General features: G+C 37.7%; 1 protein-coding gene across 1 annotated transcript in view; it reads right to left on the reverse strand.

Annotated features, from left to right (window-relative positions):
• KPNA1 (karyopherin subunit alpha 1) overlaps positions 1–22,935 on the reverse strand; it is a 69,457-nt gene that overhangs the window by 13,053 nt on the left and 33,469 nt on the right. Inside the window, exons 3-10 of the mRNA XM_025875159.2 lie at positions 19,950–20,057; positions 17,228–17,327; positions 14,387–14,481; positions 7,464–7,595; positions 5,889–5,977; positions 5,445–5,544; positions 4,690–4,853; positions 3,610–3,688 (exon numbers count right to left, since the gene is read on the reverse strand). Coding sequence (XP_025730944.1) covers positions 3,610–3,688; positions 4,690–4,853; positions 5,445–5,544; positions 5,889–5,977; positions 7,464–7,595; positions 14,387–14,481; positions 17,228–17,327; positions 19,950–20,057 — 867 coding nt within the window. The remainder of the gene's footprint in view (positions 1–3,609; positions 3,689–4,689; positions 4,854–5,444; positions 5,545–5,888; positions 5,978–7,463; positions 7,596–14,386; positions 14,482–17,227; positions 17,328–19,949; positions 20,058–22,935) is intronic.

Consider the following 22,935-nt stretch of genomic DNA (forward strand, 5'->3'; position numbering starts at 1 on the left):
GGTCTCAGATTTTTAAGTCTTCTGATAACACTCTACCTGGTAGTCAGCAAATACCTACTTAATGAAGTAAACCAAATGCTTTAGAGGACACAGATAAAAAGAGTATGTCCCCAGCTATCAAACAGCTTACAAAGGTGAGGGAGAATAAGACAAATACATAGGAAGGAGATCTAGTCTACCAAAACTAAACTCGTAAGTTATAATGACTGAAATAATATGCAGTGGGCTCAAGAATCAATCACTGAATAATAGCTATCTAGTCCAGAAACAAGCACAGGTATTTATGAGGAATTAAATATATAATAAAGATCCTCCAGAGGTTAACTAGTTGAAAAACATTTTTTATTTTTGAAAAGTATTTTTTCATTACCAAAATAAAGAGTAAATATACAAACACACCATGAAACAGAAGAAAAAAATATCAGTAAATAGCTGGTCTGGGGATAGTGAAGGACTTTCCAAGCATAAAAACAATGGAAGAAATTACAGGGGAAAATAAAATTTCATCAAATAGAAATATCTGCATGTCAAAAAAATACAAAAATTAAAATGCACACTACATAATGTAAAAAAAATTGCAACAGATAAGAGGATTGCTGTCTTTAATATGTAAATTGTTAAAAGAAACTACAATTTTAATAGATTACCTACCTCACAAGTAATGAAAGAAATGCAAATTAAAATAAGTCATTTCTGCCTATTTAATACAGCTCAAAAATAAAACGTGGTTAAAGCAGCACAATCTTAACAGTATAAAAGATACTACAGAGCAATTTTTTAAATGCCAAAGATGTGATCTAGAAAATAAACATGCCAAAAAATAATTAAAAAATAAACCCATCACAAGTTAAAGACAATACTTGTGGAGCAGTGAGGAAAAAAGACTTTGCAGGGGTGGGGGGAGTGCCTTGAAACACGGATAGGATTTCATAAGCAAAGAAGAGGGAGGACGCAACAGGTAAAAAAGGCTGGAAATGAAAAAGTGCTGAGGCAAGCTACCACAAAGTACCAAAATAAGGAAAGAACAGAGCAGTGAGGCTTATTAAGGAAGAGTTCTATAACCCCAAAATTAACAGTAGGCTACAAGAAAGAATGAGACTAAAATCCTCAAGTACAAATTCTTTAGTCTTTCAAGATTCTTTATCTCATAGTCATTAAAGAAGTTCATTGTTTCTGAAAGGAAGGTAATGTGCACAAGGCTGTTTTAGGAAAGATTAGCTGTTAGGAGGAAGAGTCCACTGAGGGGTAAATGCTGGGGAGAATAGGAAGATGAATGAGGTAGGCACAGCAACGACCCTCTGTGAGAAAACATGGACCAAACTAAGGTAATTAGATGAGGACACTGAAACACTAAGAATCAACAAGAGCTGGTGACTTTGCTATACAAGATGTGAGAGATGGAGACACCAAATATGACTGCAAAGTTTCGGCGGGGGGTGAATAGTTACCTCATTAATTGAAATGAAAAAAAAAAAAAAAAAGACTTGGAACCGGCTTTCTGGGGGGAAGAAGATAAACTGTTGAGAGAGACGTAAATGTGAGACATGCAAGCAGAAATATCTAACAGGCTACTGGAGACCCAGGAGTAGAACTTGAGGGACATCAGAACTAGATGGACAGATACAAACTTCATTCAATAATTTTTGAGTCCTTACACATTGTGCCAGGAACTTTCAAGACTACAGAAGGACAAAAATGAACAAGATTGACACCATTCCCCGCCCTCGAAGCTCACAATCTAGGAATGACAGTTACAATATAGTGTGGTATGTGCTATGAAGGATGAAACAAAAGAAGGCACACCTAACTTAAGAGTCTGGCAGCAAACAAGGCCTCTCAGAGAAAATAATATTAACAGGAAGACCTGAAGAATGAGATGACCTTAGCGGCAGAGTGTGGATTCACGTGAGGGAGTGGTTAACAGCAGGGATGGGGATGTAAGCATACGTTCGGTGGAGACGGAAGCAAGCGTGTATTAAAACTTAGGGCTGAGTGTGGTCATAGTAAATTCAAGGAATCAACATGGCAAAAGCACAGAGCATAGCACGGGGAGGGAAAGACAAACTTTTTTTGAATAGCAGATACACTGACATGGTTTAAAAATTCAGAAAGTATAAAGGACATCAGAGGCAAAGCCTCCTTTCCATTCCCATACCCCAGCAACCCAGGTCTCCACAGACACAATCAATGTTATTAGTTTCCTGTGTTTCCTTCCAGAAGTTTTATGCAAATATAATCAAGCATATATGTTGTTTTCTTTTCCTCTCCTCCCTGCCCCCTTTTATATAAATAGTAGTAGATTCTACACACTTTCTGCCCCTTGTTTTTCTTTTTAAATGATAAAACCTGGAGATATTTCTGAATCAGTGCTTAAGAGCTTCCTCATTCTTTTGCATAGCATTCCATTAAACAGGTGCCAGATTTTAAAGGATCTCAAACACCCTCAAAGGACAATAGGGGACCATAAAAAGATTTTAGGTAAGAGAATGACATGATGAAATTTGCGTTTTATAAGCATCCCTCTGGTGATACGGAATGGAACAAGAAATGTCTGAACTAAGCACTGCAAGAGGTAAGTGGAAATGGCACCTAGTGACTAATGAGAGAGGTGGACAGGGAATGATCCAGCTAATGTACAGGTTTTGGGCATGGTCAACTCTTGGTGTCACTCACTGAGGTAGGTAACATAAATAAGCAGATGCCCAGATATACCAGGGAAAATAATGAGTTCCCTTCTGGATAGCATAAATTTAAAGTAACTATTAGAGTTGGAAGACACCTTCAAGTACAAATCCAAATTCTAGGGATTAGAAAAGTGCAGACATTAAAGGCCTTCCTGCGATTCAGGGCTGGGAAACCTAATTCTCAATTCCCAATCAAGCTGCACCAGGGTGATGGTTGAAGTTATAAATAAGATCAATGAATAATTATCCCCTCCAGGGGATAATCCATAAACATGAAAGAACAGGAAAAGGAGCTTGCTAAGGAGAAATGGTCAGTGAAGCAGGAGACCCAAAACACTTCAACACCACTGAAGCCTAGGAAAAGAATGTTAAAGACAATGCCAATGCATCTGAGAGATAAAGAAAAATAGCCAGAACAATCCACTGTGAATGATATATCTTGATACAGAAGTTGAATGGAGTGGGGAGGGGTGACATTAAGAACAAGGAAGGAAGAATCCTCCTCACACTGGAGACTTAACCATGTGCAAAGAAAAGGAAGCTATTAGAGAGGAGATGAAGCTGACACAGAAAGGATGCTACTGGAGGCTCTGACCCTCACAAGAACCACTTCAAGTAGAGGGAGTAGTGGGAAATAAACCTGACTAACCAAAGGGTAAGTTAAGTCATAGGGGAACCCGAAATTGCTATAATAAGCAATAGGTCAAGAGAGAGCCAGTGAAGGTACTGAAAGTAGCTAAGGCAACATTTTTAACAAACATTAAAGAAACAAAGTGTCAATCCTCCCTAATAACATGGAGTTAAATACTCTAACAGAAACATAACCATGGGGTTCAATGTACTGTTTCTGAAGGAAAAAACATAATCATGGGGTTCAATGTACTGTTTCTGAAGGAAAAAAAAAATAGTTACCACTTATTCATACCTGCGTCTGAATATCATCGCCTGTGACGATGTTTCCCACAGCCCGCAAAGCAGGAGAAACCACTTTATAATCATTATGCCTGCAACCATAAAAAGAAATATGAATCCAACACTTCCATCCTTAGTCTCTTTTCTTTTTTTTTAAAGATTTTATTTATTCATTTGAGACAAAGAGATACACAGAGAGAGAGAGCATGAGCAGGGGGAGAACAGAGGGAGGGAGAGGGAGAAGCAGGCTCCCTGCTGAGCCAGGAGCCCGATGTGGGGCTCGATCCCAGGACCCTGGGATCATGACCTGAGCCAAAGGCAGATGCTTAACCATCTAAGCCACCCAGGCGCCCCCTTAGTCTCTTTTCTTTAGGGCTGAAATCCAAACCAAATAATGTGACATGACTTTAGAGCACAAAGGTCCCTATGGTGGTTCTTAAGGGAACCCTATGAGGATGGGTTTGGTATTCCCTGGAAGAGCTATCTCTCCCTTAATTTAATATTTTTGAATAAAAACTACAAATCTTTCTTAATAGTCTTTCCCAGGTATTCTATCACCTGGGTTACAAGATTTCCCTCTCATTATTTAATATGGTTTTCACTTCCTCTTTACTATCTTTTTAAGGGGGGGGGCAGCAGAGGGTGAGGGAGAGAGAGAATCTTAAGCAGGCTCCATGCCCAGTGCAGAGCCCGATGCAGGGCTCATCTCACCACCCTGAGATCATGACCTGAGCCCAAATCAAGAGCAAGACACTTAACTGACTGAGCTATCTAGGTGCCTCAGGATGGACTCTTTAGTGGCAATATGCCTTTTGCTATCTATCCAGTCGTTGGTCTCAGGTCATTAATCATTAGCTTAATTACACAGGTCAGAGTTTTCCAAATGTTCCTGCTGAAGAACTGTTCACACCAAAAGAATGAGCAGTTCTTTATATAGGCCTCCAAACAAACAAACAGATTTGACATCAATGTAAGTAACAAAAGCAGCCCAAAGCACAATAAATCAGTATAACACATTAATATTTATTAGCATCTAGAAAACTAATAAACTGATACAGGGACAAAAGAACAGACACACTCGAAGATATCTTACATCAACAGCTCCACAAGTCTCCTACATACTCCTGCATCAATGACGGCTTGAATTTTATCATTAGGTCCATCTGACAGATATGAGAGGGCCCAGCAGGCATCAGCCAGTACGTCAGTGTCACTGACAAATAACAACCAGGAAAGCACATTCAGACAGGGGGAAACCTGTAAAGGGAAGATGATATGATAATGAAATTCAACAGAATAAAAGCTAGAAGTGAGGTGAGAAACCCCAAAAGGCAACCAGGCACACACACGGTAACTTCTGGGGTGATTAATACTTCTAGAAATGGAGGAGCAAGTGGCATTTCCATCTTTGGGAAGTGCCTTGCAGTTTACTCTGATGAGATAGTCAGAGACCAAGGAAAATAATTTCCAAGAGTGAAGTATATACCAATTCTCAGAGTGAGATTCCTTGTTGAAACACACTTTCTGGACCAAAGAGGTAAAGAAACTTTGACAAATGGTAAAGCTAAAAAATTTTGTGTTTTAGATACTTTGCTATAAATAAAAAATGCTAGGTTTTAAGATCAATTCAGAGCTTTTTACAGTAAGTGAAAATTTATCCCAAATTAACACCAAAAAAACAACAAAAAGCCCCATTTCTCTAGAAACAGATAAAATTCTAACATTTTAAATTTTATGAAAAATTATCATTTCTGTTCACATTAATATTCATTGCTGCACTCTTTTAATTTTGCTGCTACACTTTTAATTGTACTTTTTCTGCCCATTTCCCACAAGCATAATCCTTACCTTTGCAAATTCTGGAGGTGGACTTTTCCCTCTACAGAGATTAGACAAAGCCCATACTGCATTCCGGGTCATGGTCAGGCGGTTTTGCTTTGAAAATAACCTAGAAGCAGGAGGATACAATGGTAAACTATATAATGGACATTAATTATCTCATAGCATAAGATAAATACTAAATCTAATGCTACTGATAAACACGTCTTTAAATAGCTTTTCTCTAGAACAATAAAGTTGAATTAATTCTAACAGCACTAATTCAGAATTTTGGCACTGGAGTGAGACAGAATGCCTGAAGAAATGATCCGAATAAGTTAGGAAAGAAAATATCTGTAATGAAAAATAACGGAAAATCCAAAATGCTTTCTAAAGATGCACTGCTTTCTGAGGAACTTCCCATATTTTTACTACTCAAAAAACTAGTAATAATAATAACAGAAACAAACTTACTGCAAAAGAGGGGGAAGAATGTTGCAGTCTAAGACATAGTCCCTGCACATGGTACTATCTCCAGCAATGTTGCCAAGAGCCCAGACTGCCTGTGAATGAATTCCTCATTAATGACAGGCTCAGAAAAGACGTCAAAATACCACAATAACCCCTGACAAAATTATATGGTAGTTAATCAACATACACACAGGCACTATTAACAGTTCTAATAGAAGTCCATTATCAGGGAATCAAATGAAATAGTTGTGGGATTGGGGGAAGACGATTATAAAGTATACATGTGAACACTACCGGTATAAGCTTATTAAAAAGGGAGGAACCAGTTCTTATATATTATATATTCAGCTGATTAAAAATGTATTTTAAGCTTGCTTACAAAAGAGAACAGTGAACCTCAAGAGCAATCAAACTGCAGAAAGCTGTTTGGGGGTGATGGATATATATATATATATATATATCTTGAATGGGATGATGGTTTCAAGAACATATACATGTCAAAACTTTTACCAAATTGTACTTTTTAAACATATGCAGTTTTCTGTATGTAAATTATACCTCAATTAAGCTGCAGAAGAAAATCATGCTCATTTAGCAATGACTTATAATTATGAATTTGATAAAGTCTGCAGTAATAAAAAAATCATGTTTTCTAGGTCTAGTGGCAAAGACCTGCTACTTCAATCAACACTAGAGATCCCTACAAGTAAACGCTCAGTAACTGCTTATATGATCTAAAAAGTATATAGGGCTGGGGCACCTGGGCGGCTCAGTCGGTTAAGTGTCTGACTCTTGATTTCAGCTCAGGTCATGATCTCAGGGTTGCGGGATCTAGCTCCTCATCAGGCTATCTCTCAGCAGGGCGTCTATCTGAGATTCTTCTCCCTCTCCCTCTCTCTCTCCCCCTCTTTCCTCCAGCCCCTCCCCATACTCATGTACTCTCTCACTCTAAAATAAATAAATAAATCTTAAAAAAAAAAAAGTATACAGGGCTTGGGGCGGCTGGCTGGCTCAGTCGGTGGAGCATGCAAGTCTTGCTCCCAGGGTAGTGAGTTCAAGCCCCATGCTGGGTGTAGAGATTACTTAAAAAATAAAATCTTGGGGCGCCTGGGTGGCTCAGTCATTAAGTGTCTGCCTTTGGCTCAGGTCACGATCCCAGAGTCCTGGGATTGAGCCCCGTATCGGTTTCCCTGCTTCGCGGGAAGCCTGCTTCTCCCTTCTCCCACTCCCCCTGCTGTGTTCCTTCTCTTGCTGTGTCTCTCTCTGTCAAATAAACATATAAAATCTTAAAAAAAAATAAAATCTTTAAAAATAACAGTAATCATAAAATAAAAATAAAAAGTATATAGGAATTTTAAAAAATTCAGGGCTGGAAGGGGAAAATGGTTTTATGTTTCCAGAAGAGATTCTGCCTACATTCACTATGAAATTTTCCATTTTGGTTGAGATTTCTAGGACACCCCTTGTGATGAACCATGGATTATCATGGCCAGGTGGTGAAACTGAGGCCCTGAATGTAAGACCAAAGGAAAAAATGGTATTTTTTCACCTGCTTCTCTTTGCTTCGTTTTTTTTTACCTGCTCCTGGACATCTTCAAACTCTGAGCTGAGCAACTCTATGAAGATAGGCACAGCTCCTGCCTGAATCACAATCCGGGTCTGAAGAGAATTTCCTGAAGCAATATTTGTCAATACCCAAGCTGATTCAAACTATAAAGATAAAAATAATTTTATTATCTTATTAGCATTTAATAGCTTGTTTTTAGTTATAACAATAAGGTTTTCTGTACATGAAGAAAAGAATCTGAAATCATTATTTGCACATAATCTATCAGATGGATTCCGTATCAATTTTAAATGAAGAATTCCCAGTAGAAATACCTTGATCTAGAAGAATATTCAGTCTAAAATTTGGTCTAAAATTTCAGACCAAAGTAGAGCTGACATAAGACCATAAAAAGCATGAGGGACTGCTTCATATGCTGATATAAAGGATTTCCTAAGAAACGAATGAAAAAAAGAAAAAGAGAGCCTAACAGTGTACATTAAGATAGCATCATAGTATATTTTCTAAAAGGGTTAAGAAGGAATATATGCACTAATTTATTTATGGTACAGAGTATCTCTGGCAGGAGTCTTAAGAAACCGTAAATACGGGGCGCCTGGGTGGCTCAGTTGGTTAAGCGACTGCCTTCGGCTCAGGTCATGATCCCAGGGTCCTGGGATCGAGCCCCGCATCGGGCTCCCTGCTCTGCGGGAAGCCTGCTTCTCCCTCTCCCACTCCCCCTGCTTGTGTTCCCTCTCTCGCTGTCTCTCTCTCTCTCTCTGTCAATTAAATAAATAAAATCTTTAAAAAAAAAAAAAAAGAAACTGTAAATACTTGTTACCTACATGGAGAAGTAAGGGTGTAAAACCTTATGTACCTTTTGGCCTTAAACCGTGTATATTATCTAATAAAAAAATAAAAGTAAGTAATTTCTATAAGACAGACAAAGTGAAAAGCGGAGAGGATGTTAATGTAAAATGTGTAAGACACAAGAACAGTGAAAAAGGCAAAAGACATTTTAAATAATGATAAGTAAGCCAAAAGGAGTTAATTGGCATTCAATTAATAGAAATGGCAACTTCAGAGCATAAGAGCTTCTGACAAATGAGAGGGCTCCAAACTAAAGTAAGAGTTTTTTAAAAAGAGCATTCTCAAAGGTTGGTAAACTGGTAAACAGAAGGTATGAAGGAAATCATGGCCAACAAAAAGTACAGCATTTTACTAATCTGCCCATCTCTACAATAATTTGAGTCTATCCTAAAATGGAGAAATCCAAGAATGAACTCTTAAAATTCTATTTACTTAAAAGAGTTCTTACTAAACTTTAGTTTTGTTTCCTTCTTCTGTTCTGTCTTCTATTTATCCTTTAATGAAGCACATATGCAGAAAAAAATTCAGGGGCATGTCCCTTGAATGAGAGATCAATAAAAAGTCATTAAAAGATACAGCTGTGACTCTTCTAAAAGCTTTTGGGTCAATTGAAAGGCAGCTGTCATATGGAAAACTAAATCATCAATCACTGGGTTTGGGGGAAGGAAGGCAGAAGACATGGGAAGACAACCTGATTAGCATAGCGCAAAGCATGTGAATGACAGCAAATGCATAGCAGAAGACGCTTCAAGAAGGGGATGTTCCAAGAAACCTATGAATGTGACTACACAAATGAATACAGTAGTCGGGTAGCCTAACTGGACAATGATATTACAGCAACAAGGAGGCACAGACGAGGAGCACCACAGTTAAAGGGAAAATACTTTCTTTTTGGTAACTTTGTTAGAAGTTCAGGAGACTTCTAAACACTGAATATCATAAAAGTAAAAATTCCATCACATACCACTTCCATAATTAAATCACTCCTGACATCTGTGCTCAAACCCTTTTCAATCTGTCTGAATTGAAACTTTGCATTTGTTCAGTACTTTGTATTTTCAAAGCATTATTCACGTATGTTCCTCACAACATCCCAGAGAAGTCTGGCTTTTGTAGTTTATGAATGAGGAAACTATCAGAAAAAGATCCAACAATCTAATTATTCATATTATGCAGCCATTCAAAGGGAACTAGATTACAGCCTCCCAATCGAATATGCTTATGAAGCCCAGCCACAGTCTCCTCTCAGACACACACCTGTAACATTGACAAGACTCTTTCAATTGCTTGGAGTTTTGCTATCTAGGCAAGAAATTTCAAATAATGATATGCCAGAGATATGCCAGATTATTTAGGGGATGCTAAAAAGAAATCAGTTCACCTAAAACGCAGTTTCCTTTGCTTTCTAGGAAAACTAACTAGCAGAGTTAAAATTGATTAACAGAGACAGATGATGTGAATAAAAACCAAACCTTCCTACCAGACGGCGGGCTCCAAGTTGAACAAAGAGTCATCAGATACTGCAGAGACCAAGTCAAAGAAATGACAACTGTGAGGAAAAGCTGTGTGTGAAGAATGAGTGAGATGGGCATACAGACCAGTCTTTGTCAAAGAGAAAACAGAATGCGGTGAGATTTTGATGCAAATGAAATGACAACAACAACCTGCATAGATAAAGGCTTATTAAAGAATTATCAAGGAGAAAAAATTAGAATACTCATTGCTCCTGCTCTTTGTCTGATGAGGTTTAGTACCAGGGGTCTCACAAGAAATGAGAGGGAATTCCAGATGCTACTTAAGAGAATGAAATGGAAAAGCAAAACAGAGTGACAATGAATAGGAAAATAGAGAATAAGTGAGTAACAAGCTAAACATGAATGGAAGAAAATGGGAAATTAGGCTATCTCGGCAAAAGAAGAATGTACCAGAGTTATGTTTATTACTAAGAATTACACAGTGATGATAACCTCTGAAAGTAAGATTCAAGGCCTCCCCTCATAAGAACAGAAATCAGAAAGCATCAGGGACAGAAAGAGATGAATAACTTATAACCAGAGAGCCACTGAAAATCATATTCGTGCATGAATAAGGCATGAATAAGGCATTCTCTCTTTCACACGCGCACACACACAGTGATTACTTTGATGTTTACCTTGTAAAAACTCATCAAGCTTTACGTGTGCAATTTTCTATGTATTTGTGTGAAATGTATATATGTAGGTAGGAGAGAGGAGGGAGGGAGGAAGAAAACTACCCCCCATCATACAGGCCCCTGTTAATAAGGTGCTAAAACAAACAACTTTCAAATGTATTTAATATGTATGTTTTTAAAAAACTAAGTGTACTTCAAACTAACCTCTCTTTCACTGAGTATTGCCGTCATTGTGTTGTTAATGTTTTGGCCTTGGGGCCCAGATTAGAATTTAACATGCAAGAGAGCTATGAAATGTGAAAGTCCAGAGCTGACAGCAAAAACGACTGCATCAAGTTATGAGAGAAATGCCAGAAAAAGTAATTTAAGTAACCATGAGACTCAAAAGATCGGTAACATGATGAATAAAATCTAAGAAATGGTATCACTTGAAGTAATAAATGGTGGCCAAAATAACTATAATCCTTACACCCTCTTTTTTGTTTTAAATTACAATATTCTCAATGTTCCAAGAATGGGACCATGCAAGGAAAACAACCTGTCATGCTGTGATTATTATAGATTGTAATTCCACTATTACTTTTCACTGTCCGGACTTGCTAAATAAGGCTACAGTTGAAATCTGAAGGTCACACTGAAGATTTGATATTTTCTCTCTTTCCTTTCTCAGTCTCTACCTTCTGGTGCTCAATTCCTTAAATAAGGAAAATGAGAATCCAAAGCTGAAGTACTTCTGACCTCCTATCAAGTTTCCCACTCCAGGTTGAGGTACGCCTGGTTCCCTTTCTCCATTTGGATCAGGACTCTGTTGCTGGCCACTTTGCCGGGTCCACTCTGGCTCCTAGCAAATGCCAGGCTCACCTGGAGAGCAAGTGAAAAGAGAGGCTCACATCAGAAAAATAAACCCAGATATCAAACTCTGCAGAGAACAGTGCCTGAGTCATCTGAGCAACCTTTCAAGAAAGGTAGAGGGATCAATGAGGATGGGAAAAGACACAGGAGGATGAAGGCTTACTGCAGTTTATCACATTAAGCTTTCATATGGGACAAGAAAGGCAAGAATGGGGAAACTAAACCAATTTAATTTAAATTTACAATTTTAAGAGGAGTACCTAATGAATGGAACTTACTTATTTCTAGCTATTTTCATAATAAGCTTCTATAAGAAGGATTGAGAATGCAACATCTCAGCACTGCAAAGGACAGTACAAACATGCTGGGCCTGGACTCAAAAAACCAAACAAAGTAGGCCCAGGGAATATACCATAAGGCAGACCAATCTCATATCAAAGGTTCAGATATGTCTAAGGCCTACACGTCACTGAACCTGCGAATGCTCTTAACTAGATGACATTATCTGCTGCCAAAATCCTAGATTCCACTCCTGTTCATCTCGTTTGAAGGCAAATGAGTATCTGGGTGGCACTGCCCAAAGCGGGCATTTTTATCTCCCTGGTGTGAGGTACCTCACTGATTCAGGCATAAGGAGAGCCAGAAAGTAAGTGAAGAGAGCCTTCACTAGGATTTCCCAGTTCTTTATCTATGGAATGAAGGGATTAAGTTTGTCCACAGGATTTATCATTGAGTTGAGCTATTACTATGACTATATATTATTACTCTCTTTCTGGAAGAGAAATGGCAAAAGCCCCATTCCAAAAACACACTATTCAGATTTCTAGTAAGCAGGTGGGAGTATCAGGGACAACTTACATCCTAGTGCTCTCCAAGAAGACAGAGGAAGGAGTATCCTCCAAGCTTCCCAGAGCATGTCTAATTATGTGAGCATGAAGCCTCCTGGCTCTAATGTCTCCCTCAATATATTTGCTCCTCCTGCTTCTAGAGTGGTTGGCGTTAGCCACTATTCACACTGGAGAGAGAACACCATGTTGTACTTAAAATGTGCACAGAAGAAAAGCTGGGGCTGATGACCTTTAGATAATAAGCAGACTGGTTATTTCTCAGTCTTTGGACAACTAAGTTGAAAATCATGAGGTGGTCGCTTCCAGAGGAATCATTTCTCAATCTTTCAGCCTAATTGTTAGTTTGCACAAGGGTGGAATCTGAGAATTTAGATAGAAGCAAATTAGAGATTTCCAAAGGCTTTCATCTTCAGAAGACCCAAATTCTAGGATTACAGAATCAAAAATGATGTAGAATCTACATGTGGTAGCCAGGAGAGGGCACTGTCTGAGAGAACATACTGCACTCTTTGGGGAGTATCAGAAAATGTGGAGATGGGGAAAGGCCCATTTCTCTTTTCTCATTTTAGGCCTATGAGGTTATACCATCACCCTTTAACACATTAAGAAACTGGACCTCTGTGACCCCCTATTAGAAACTGCTAGATCCAGGAGTAAATTCAGTATCTCTCAACTACTCTCATTGTCAGAGATAGGATACAAACATATTTTCACATGAACAAAATGATAATTTTCCCTACCTCCCTCTCCCTACAAAGCTTTTCAAATGATAAACTGCAGTAAGGCTCTTCATTTGGTCCCTCTGGTTCTCTTGGCAGGTTGCTTAGGGCTCAGGCTCAGTACTCTGCAGTGTTGGTTGTCTGGATTTCCCTTTTTTTTCTGATAAAAGTCTCTTTCCTTGCTCTCTAGGTGAACCTGGTAATTTTTCAGGTATCTGATGATCCTGGCCTTAGATGGGGACCAGAATTATAATCCAGGAGGCAGCTAGCAAAACAGAATCTTAATTCAAATGAACTTGGGGATGAGTAAATGTCAAACTGGAGAAGAAAAACTGACGGGACATTGAAGTACTCTACCTTTTCTGGATTTCTTGTTTTTCTTCTGGAAAGAACTCATCACCGCAACAAAGAGAGTAAAAGGAGGAGAAAGATGGGGTGGGAGGAAAGGAGAGAAAATATCAAGACAAAGCATCAAGTCTTATGAATCATCTACAATCCTCTGGACAGTAAAGAACCTGGCAACAGGGGTTATTATCATTTATAAAAACGCCCCACTCCCTCTAGCCTTAGAGAGTAAGGCAAAAACGAACAAGAAGGTGAAAGTTATCTTTAGGATTAACTTGTTACTGGCAAGTTTACTTGGAAAACTAACCTCATTTGTGATCTACTTTGCACCTGACCCATTTTTATAGTTGCAGAGTCTCTCTAAAGGGCCTGAGCCCTTCAGATTAGATCCTACAAGTGAGAATTTAGACACCACAGGTCCTGGTTAAAGAATAACGCAGAAACTGATTCAACAGGTTACTCCAAGGAAGTACAGCTACTGAAAAATTACCAGTTTACTAAAAATCCAACTTTATTCAGGAAAAAAAAAACAACAAAAAACAGTATTTTAAAATTTCTAGGTAACTGCCACGATGAGTCAGTTGACAGCTGGTTCTTTTTACTATGAAAACTATACAATCCAGAAGCTGCAGAATTTCCTCCTGGAGCCCCTATATAATACAGTACTGACATACTAAATTAACCTAGCACCAAACACCAACATTCACAACAAGGCTATCTCCTTGTCAACTCTTGAGGGCAAGGGGAAGGATTTAATTAGGACCAGATCTGGGGATTAGTGAGTCTCTAATCTAGCCCACGTTACACAGCCTTGCAAAGCCAACAAATATAACCTAAAAATCCTTCAAAACCAAATTTTACGTAGCCCACACTTAGGTCCTATCTATAATGACTCCTCCACCACACACAATTCCCTATTAAATAAGTATTATCCACAATCACCATAAAATAATCTTTCATAACTAAAAATGACAAGAATAAAGAGTAAAACCAAGAGCCTAGATGTTAACAAAGCTATCAGAGCAATGTGGTTGCTTGCAATGTGGTTGTCAGAATCATCTCAAAAATGAACCCCTTGTATAAATTAAAATAAATAACAAATCTGTGTATAAAATGTAAGATTGCAAAAGGAATTAAAATAGGAGGCAAGAAATGAAAATGTTTCGCACCTGCAGTGTACAGTTCTCTTTTCGCTTGAGGAACTCCACAAACCTGGCCACCACTCCTGGTGTGCTGATGACTTCATCAATAGGAGGGTTAGGTTCTGTCTCCCCATAAGATAAAAGGAAAGAAGAAAAATCATGCTTTCATTTCAATGCAAGGACTTTATTACTTCAAACTTACTTCATAATATCCCTCCCTCCATTTCAGCATCTCTTTCATGGTGGAAATCTAAAAAGGAAAAAAAAAGTAAAACTGTACATGTAAAATTGAGTTCAGTCACTTTGAGACTAGGGTAGCCCCAAAGGTTTCACAATTAGGTAAGCTTTAATGTGGAAATGATGGGCAGACTTCTCAAAAATTAAAGTTAGTGCCTCTACAACTTTAGAAAACTTACAAAGTAGGGGGAAAAACATCTAAACGCAACCATGTTATTATTTCGGTATACTTCCTTCTAGCCCTGTCTCTGGATATGGGTTTTTAGTCTAACAGTAAGCTGTTTCAAGAAACTGGATTAGGTGACTCTGCATGTGCTTGTAGGATTTAATTTTACAGCTGTGGTGATAAGTAGGAGCCAGCAGAAATTCATTAAGGATGACTTGCCAAATTAATCTCATTTTTCAGTTATGACAAAAGAGTATCTTATAAATGACATCATTTGACAGAAACCTGTTTGATAAACAGATAGAAAATGTCCTTAACAATCAGCATGGTAATTTCAGCGAGAGATCTGACGAAGTTCTTAATGACATTCATGTAATGATGAAAGAAAAATGGCAGCTGGATTACAGTACTTAGTACCAGGGATTCTTAGTCAAGTCCAGAGTTTTACTGAAAAAAAGGTGACTATGTTAATTTGGAGCGAGCTCTGATGACATGTCCTTTGCCTGGTTCAACATTTTTATCAACCATTCAGATAACACAACAAATAAATTGGATGATCATAATAAAGATAATTTTCCCTACCTCCCTCTTCCTGGTTAAAATGCTAGATTACAGAAATAACATACAGGAAGAACAATAAACTGAAGTTAGCAGGGATAAAGCAGGATTTAGCAACTGAATTTTATTAAGAAGCAATTTTAAAAAATCTCCATGACTTTACAGACAGAACCTAAAAACAGTACACGAAGAGAAGTCCTAGGGAGTTTAGATGCTGCAAGTACAGTCAACCATGCCTGTGCCGTGACCACCACAATAACTGCTGCTATCTTCGAGGACATTACTGGGAGGTGTAGTCTCGGGGCAAGGAAAGCAATCTCTCCCCACACCTTAGGGTCAGAAGAACACATCTGAAGTACTGTATTCTTGTTATCACATTTTTAAGAGGGATGGCTAGCAAACTAGAACCCAGGCAGGAAAGTAGGAGAGAGCAGTGAAAGGTCCTAAAAAGCCCCATGGTGTGAGAAAGGCATTAGACTCAGCATGCTGAAAAGAGACAAGGGGAATGGGGAAGGTGTACATGACAATGGCCTTCAAATATTAAGTTGTCACACAAAAAATATAATTGTTATGTCACACACAATTTTGTTATGTCTATATGTTACAGATGTTTTTATTCCAGGTCCCTCAAGGGATATATTAATTTATCACTTATGACTCCAAAAAACTCTACCTTACTACTGGGGGAGGTGTCTCCTGTTTATTTAATGTCAACATTTACTATCGACATTTTAATGTGGTTCAGAGTTCCACAGTTCTTTTTACTTGTCCAGAATGGCAAAGGTATCATATTCTAGTCCACCCTAATTATACCAAAAAGGAAAAAAAGGTAATTACCCTGACCACTAATAAATCCATACTTAAATTTCATGATAAGATGATAACATTAAAACCAACAACACTCACTGACCTTTCAACTGATACTTTAAAAAAAGTTTTTCTTGGAGCACCTGGCTGGCTCAGTTGGTAGAGCATGTGACCCTTGATCTCAGGGTTATGAGTTCAAGCCCCATGTTGGGTACAGAGATTACTTAAAAATAATAAAATCTTTAAAACAAGAACAAAAAAAGTTTTCTTAAAAAAAGAGTAGAGTTTCTTGATTTTTTTTTTTAAGATTTTATTTATTTATTAATGAGAGACAGAGAAGAGAGAGAGAGAGAGGGGGGCAGAGGGAGAAGCAGGCTCCCGCTGAGCAGGGAGCCCGATGCGGGACTCGATCCCAGGACCCTGGGATCATGACCTGAGCTGAAGGCAGACGCTTAACAATCTGAGCCACCCAGGTGCCCAAGTTTCTTGATTTGAATTAATAAAATACTGACTACTGTTCTTATCACTTTAAAGGTGTTTTATAAAATAGCTCAGAAATGAAAATAAGGCTGCTTTCTGGTCCTGGTAAGACTGCATAAATAAATTCAGAAGTTAGCCATGGCTCATAATTACATATGCATCTATATGTGTCCTTTTATTTTGTTGATAGACACACTCCAAAGCAATTTATCTGTGATATGAAAAATAGATTATGGGAAAGTAGTATTTTTTTAACTAATGAAAAAATACACAGTTGACCCTAGAACAACACAAAGGCTGGACGCCAATCCCCACACAGTCAAAAATCCTTATATAACTTCTGACTCCCTGCAAAACCTAGCTACTAATAGCCTACTGTTGACAGGAAACCTCACCAATAACATAAACAGGCAATTAGCACATATTTTGTATTTTGTATGTTGTATGTATTACATACTGTATTCTTACAATATAGTAAGCTAGAGAAAAGAAAATGTTATTAAGAAAATCATAAGGAAGAGAAAATACATTTACAGTACTGTACTGAATTGATCGAAAAACATCTTCAAGTCCTTGTCATTCAAGGGTCAAAACTGTACTTTAACATATTTAGAACTCACCTTTTGAAAGCAATTTTCTGAATTTCTGTGTTGCTGAAAGCTGTTGCTCTGGGCTATTGGAAAATATCATTTCGATCATGTCGGAAGTAATAACACCACCCTGGGAACACAAACAAAAAGCAAATATGATAAAATTTTAACTCTAATTCAAAGGAAAACAAAGTGTAAGTTGTGGCCACATTAAATTAATCATATTTATCTAGAAGAGTTGTACAAAGATAGGATATAATCTATACACGTAGAAATGTCTGAGAGGATTAATAATGAGACAAAGCCAAATACTTTGTCTATCATTAAGAAGTTCATGACGATAAGAAAGTAATCTTAGTAGTAAATACTAAGACATGGTGTTTATTACTCTTCCTCCCTTGCTCATCACATGGTTGGCTGTTCCTTGTCATTCAAGTTCTAAAAGAAGGCTCTTCATGACCTCCAAATCTAAAGCAGCCACTCCATCTCTATCACTCTATTTTAATCCTAGGCCAGCCTTTTTTACTATCAGATATTTTTCTGTTATGTGTTTAATGCCCAGGTTCCTCCAATATAACATAAGCTTCTTGAAAGCCAAAGACCCTGTCCATCTTACCATTCTAACACTGATGATTGGCATACAGCAGATGCTCAACAAATATTTAATGAATGAAGACAGAACAGTCTTATATAAATCAAATTCTAGCCACTATCAAATTCAACAATTGACTCTTAAATTTATTTAAAATTTCTATTTTCTTTAAAACTTTTCAGTTTTCCACTATTTTCTTGCTTTATTAGAACTTTTCCATTTTCTACAACACATCTCCAGTATTAGTAGTTAACCTTCTTCTCAGGGTCACTTGTCACAATAAAATGAAGTTCTTATCATTTCATGAAGGGTTAGAGTCAACAAGATGAACTGTGAAGAAAGCTGCACTGAGTTATAAATGCTGGAGGGCTGGTAAACAATACCTAACACTTAAGAATCCCAATGGGGAGAGTGAAGCATTCGGCTCTTAACAGAAAACTAATTTGAAACTTACAAAACTTATTCCTGAATAAACAAAGGTACCTATATGATTCTGTTATGAATGTTTGGATACACTTAGATATACACATTCTCTCTCTCTCTCTCTCTCTCTCACACACACACACACATTCTCTTCCCTCTCTTATTCCCTAATATAAGATGTATTGACTTTACATTCACAGTATTGAAGTACTGTTAACTTTATATAACAGCATTTAAGTTACAAGAGATCAAGAAGAGGAATGAACATCACTCAAGGACTTAACGTCTTCTGGGAAAAAGGTTAGTGCATTTTTAGTTGCACAAAGGATAACTGTATCATGTTACATGGAGATATGACTTTGTTATTTCTTTATCTGAGACTCAGTATGGTTTAAGGAGTTCTGTAGGGATGCCAAGTGGCCAAGGAGTGTACTAGGATGGTTAATTTTATACGTCAACTTAATACACACTGGTCTAGACTTGCTATGAAAGTATTTTTTTCAGATGTGATTAACATTTAAATTAGTATACTCAAGTAAAGCACTTTACTCTCCAAAATGTGTGTGGGCCTCATTCAATCAGTTGAAGGTCTTAAGAGCAATGACAGGTTTCCTGAAGAATTTCAGCCCTAAAACTACAACATCAATGCTTACCTGAATTTTCAGCCTACTGATTTGCCCTACAGATTTTGAACTTACCAGTTCCAACAATTACATGAGCCAATTCCTGAAAATCAATCAATTAATCAATCTCCTATTGGTTGTTTCCTCTGTAAAACCCTGACTAATACTAGGGTCCACAAAACACTTCATATTTATTTTTACATCCACTAAAAGAACAACAAAAAAATGGACAGCTCGACTTTCTGAAGGACCTAGAAGAATTTACCACAAAATTATAGTGTTAGCTACAATGTCTATATAGATTCCAAAGTGATTTAAACTGCTCTCCTAATTCCAAAAGAAAACTGGTCCATAAAAACTGGAGCTCTATAAAGCAAAAAAGAAAAAAAATATACACATAGGATACTGTGCATAATATGCCATAATTTGCTTAAAAGGGGTGTGGAGGGGGAGGGGAGAAAAAAACTTTTTTTCTCAAAGAGAGTTAAGAATCTAGTAACAGTGGTTGCCAATGAAGAAAGAAACTGGGTGGAAGAAAGAGATTTCTCTTTTTGAAAAACCATCTGTGTGTGTGTGTGTGTGTGTGTGTGTATGTGTTTGTGTGTGTTCTATTAATTGACTAAAATAAACGAGAAATATAAACAGGTATAATCCAATAAATAAAGCATAATTTTTATATGCTTACATAACCTCAAGAAAGTTACAAAATGGGTTACAAAAGAAAATTCCAACAGCTGTGATGTGGAACCAATTTTTAAAATCATATAAACATGCCCAATTTGATAACTGAAATGAACAGCAAACTGGAATTTCTTTTAAAGTATCCCTTGTTATTTAACTTTTAAGGAATAATTCTATAATTATCTTTTTAAGTTTTAATAGCTGAATTAATCTTCATAATTTAGTTAATTCTGTTTATTGCATGTTAGTCACACTATAATAAACATTTGATGAACCAAGAGATTAAGTATATGGCTTCTTTTTAAAATGAAATGCCAAGTACTTCCTACAGCCATCTACTAACACCTTTTTTAAAAACCCAAATAGCGAGCTACACCTCATATCTTCCTCAGAAAAACACTAAAAAAAGAGTTTCTTTCATTATCTTACTTACTGGTGCCATCTCCATGTTATTAATCTGAGCCTCATGGAAGCCTCCATCTGACATAACTTCTTCTTCTGTTTCTTCCTCCGCTGTAGCAACATTTCTTCGCTTGAATAACTGAAAAATAAAAGACTGTAACTCAAGTATTCTAATACAAGGGAGTTCAACATGCAAACTTTAGGAACCCCACTTAAAAGACAGGAAGGAAGGATGGAGTTTTTTGAAAATCATTTAAAAAATTCTCAAGACTGTGCCACCTTCGACCTTTCCTGATGAGGAACTATTTCAGAATTCTCCAGTCTTACAATCGAATGCAATTAACTATCACAATATGCTGTTACCAATACCTGATATGTAAAATGACTAAGAGAAGCCTGACACCGCATGACACAGAAAAAGGGTAAGGTTGAAAAAGGAGCTAGGGCATGCTTGGCCGTTCCCCTCTTTCCTCTATGTTAAGTTGGTGATCATATAGTCTTACCAATACATTAGGGGAAATGAGAAAAAATTATGTCAGAATGACCTAATACTTCCCTCTTAACCCTCAAAGATAATGAACCGAGACTTCCCGACCTTTCCAACCTGTCCAGCAACCAGTAATAACAAGTGACTACCGCTTGAACACTACCTTTACAGCATCTATGAATTTGTGTAGGCAAAGAATACTTTCTTCCAAAGGTGGCCCTCTAAGGTGCCTCCACTGTACCTTCGACAGTCCGAAGCAGTTCACTTGTTCAAGCAATGATGGACTAGCAATAACTTATCCTCTTATCCTACACAACTCTAAAACCAGACAAAATCCACAAAATAGTGGGTTTCAGCTAATGCACGACAGGCAGCTCAGGCAATGATCCTTCAGAAAAAAAAAAGACTGGACCTACGATTGCCTCAGATTATTGCCTGGACAGAGTTTCCAGGCTGTAGCAGAAGGAGGGCAAAACCCAAACGGGGCCTACCAGCTCCTTCAGTTGAGGAGACAAGCGTTTAGAAAGGAGGAGGCCAAGGCAACTAGAATCCACAGGCAAAGAGAAGAGACCAACACAGAGGGAATCCTGACACTCTGCAGAAAATTGCCCATGAGTCTTTAGCTTCGTTCTACAAGCACAGGTGTGTAAGGACAATATAGCTGAGAAAGGAACGATCTCCAACAAACATGCAGAACAATTTTGGAAGTTATATGGGTCAAGGAATACTCATGTTTCAACCAAACAATAGAAAAGACTTCCTAGTATATACAGGGCATTCAGCAGAACACTCAGGATACCGAGTCAGAAGTGAGGCTAAATTAGCTCTAGGTTAAAGGGTATTAAAGGTCCAGCCCAATGAAACGTAAAAACAAACTGGTTCCAAACAATTTACTAAATCCAAAGACAAATTCAGAATTACACATATTAAAAGATACAAGAACTCCAACAATAAGCAAGGTAAAATTCACAATGCTTGGAATTCAAATTGGAAACTACCAAGCACTAAAAAGAAGAAAAGACTGTCCATGGGGAAGAAAAAAAAAATCAATCAAAATCACCTCGAAATGACAAAAATGGCAGAAATGTAAAAGAACATTAAAAAACAAAAAGACTAAGCAAATACCTAGATATGAAAAATACAGTTTTTCAGATGAAAAGTACACTGGATGGGATTAACAGCAGATAATACACTGCAGAAGAAAAGATCAGTGAATTTAAGGATATGGCAAATATAAACACAACAAAATTAAAGACATGACAAAAAGGCTGAGAAAATAGATACAAAATATAAGTCAGTTGTGGGACATCAAGTGACCTAATATACATGCACTGGAACCCTAAGGTTGGGGTGGGGGAATATATTTGGAAAATGGCCAAAAGTTGGGGTTTTTTTTGTTTTTTTAGTTTCAAGTTTTTATTTGAATTCCAGTTAGTTAACATACAGTGTAATGTTCGTTTCAGGAGTAGAATTTAGTGATTCATCACTTAATATAACACCCAGTGCTCATCACAACAAGTGCCCTCCTTAATACCCATCACACATTTAACCCATCCCCTTACTCACTTCCCCCCATCAACCCGTTTGTTCTCTATAGTTAAGAGTGTTTTATGCTTTGCCTCTCTTGTTTTCCTCCTATGTTCATCTGTTGCATTTCTTAAATGCCACGAATGAAATCATATGGTACTTGTCACTTTATTTTAAAGATTTTATTTATTTATTAGAGAAAGAGAGAGCACACAAGCATGAGCAGGGGAAGGGGCAAAGGGAGAGAGAGAAGCACACTACCCACTGAGCACAGAGCCTGATGCAGGGCTCAATCCGAGGACCCTGAGATCACGACCTGACCCGAAGTCACTTAACCGACTGAGCCACCCAGGTGCCTGATATTTGTCTATGACTGGCTTATTTCCCATAGCATAATATACCCTTGCTCCATCCACGTCATTGCAAATGACAAGATTTTATTATTATGACTAATAGTCCATTGTGTATATATACCACTTCTTTTTCCATTCATCAGTAGATGGACATTTAGGCTCTTTCCGTAATTTGGCTATTGTTGATAATGCTGCTATAAACATCAGGGTGCATGTATCCCTTTGGATCAGTACTTTTGTATCCTTTGAGTAAATACCTAGTGGTGTAACTGCTGGATCCTAGAAAACTCCACACTGTTTTCCAGAATGGCTGCACCAGTTTGCATTCCCACCAACAGTGTAAGAGCTCCCCTTTCTCACATCCTCACCAACATCTGTTGTTTCCTGCGTTATTAATTTTAGCCATCCTGACAGATGTGAAGTGATAGCTCATTGTGATTTTGATTTCTGTTTCCCTGATGAGTAATATTGGGCATCTGTTCATGTGTCTGTTAGCCATCTAGATGTCTTCTTTGGAAAAATGTCTATTCATGTCTTCTGCCCATTTCTTACAGGATTGTTTGCTGGGTGTTGAGTTTTTAAGTTCTTTATACTAACCCTGTATCAGACATGTCATCTGCAAATATCTTCTCCCATTCCGTAGGTTGCTG

The sequence above is a fragment of the Callorhinus ursinus genome, unplaced genomic scaffold (genome assembly GCF_003265705.2).
Source record: "Callorhinus ursinus isolate GAN/ISIS: 27379988/994484 unplaced genomic scaffold, GSC_fseal_2.0 scaffold1, whole genome shotgun sequence".
In the NCBI taxonomy this organism is placed as follows: domain Eukaryota; kingdom Metazoa; phylum Chordata; class Mammalia; order Carnivora; family Otariidae; genus Callorhinus; species Callorhinus ursinus.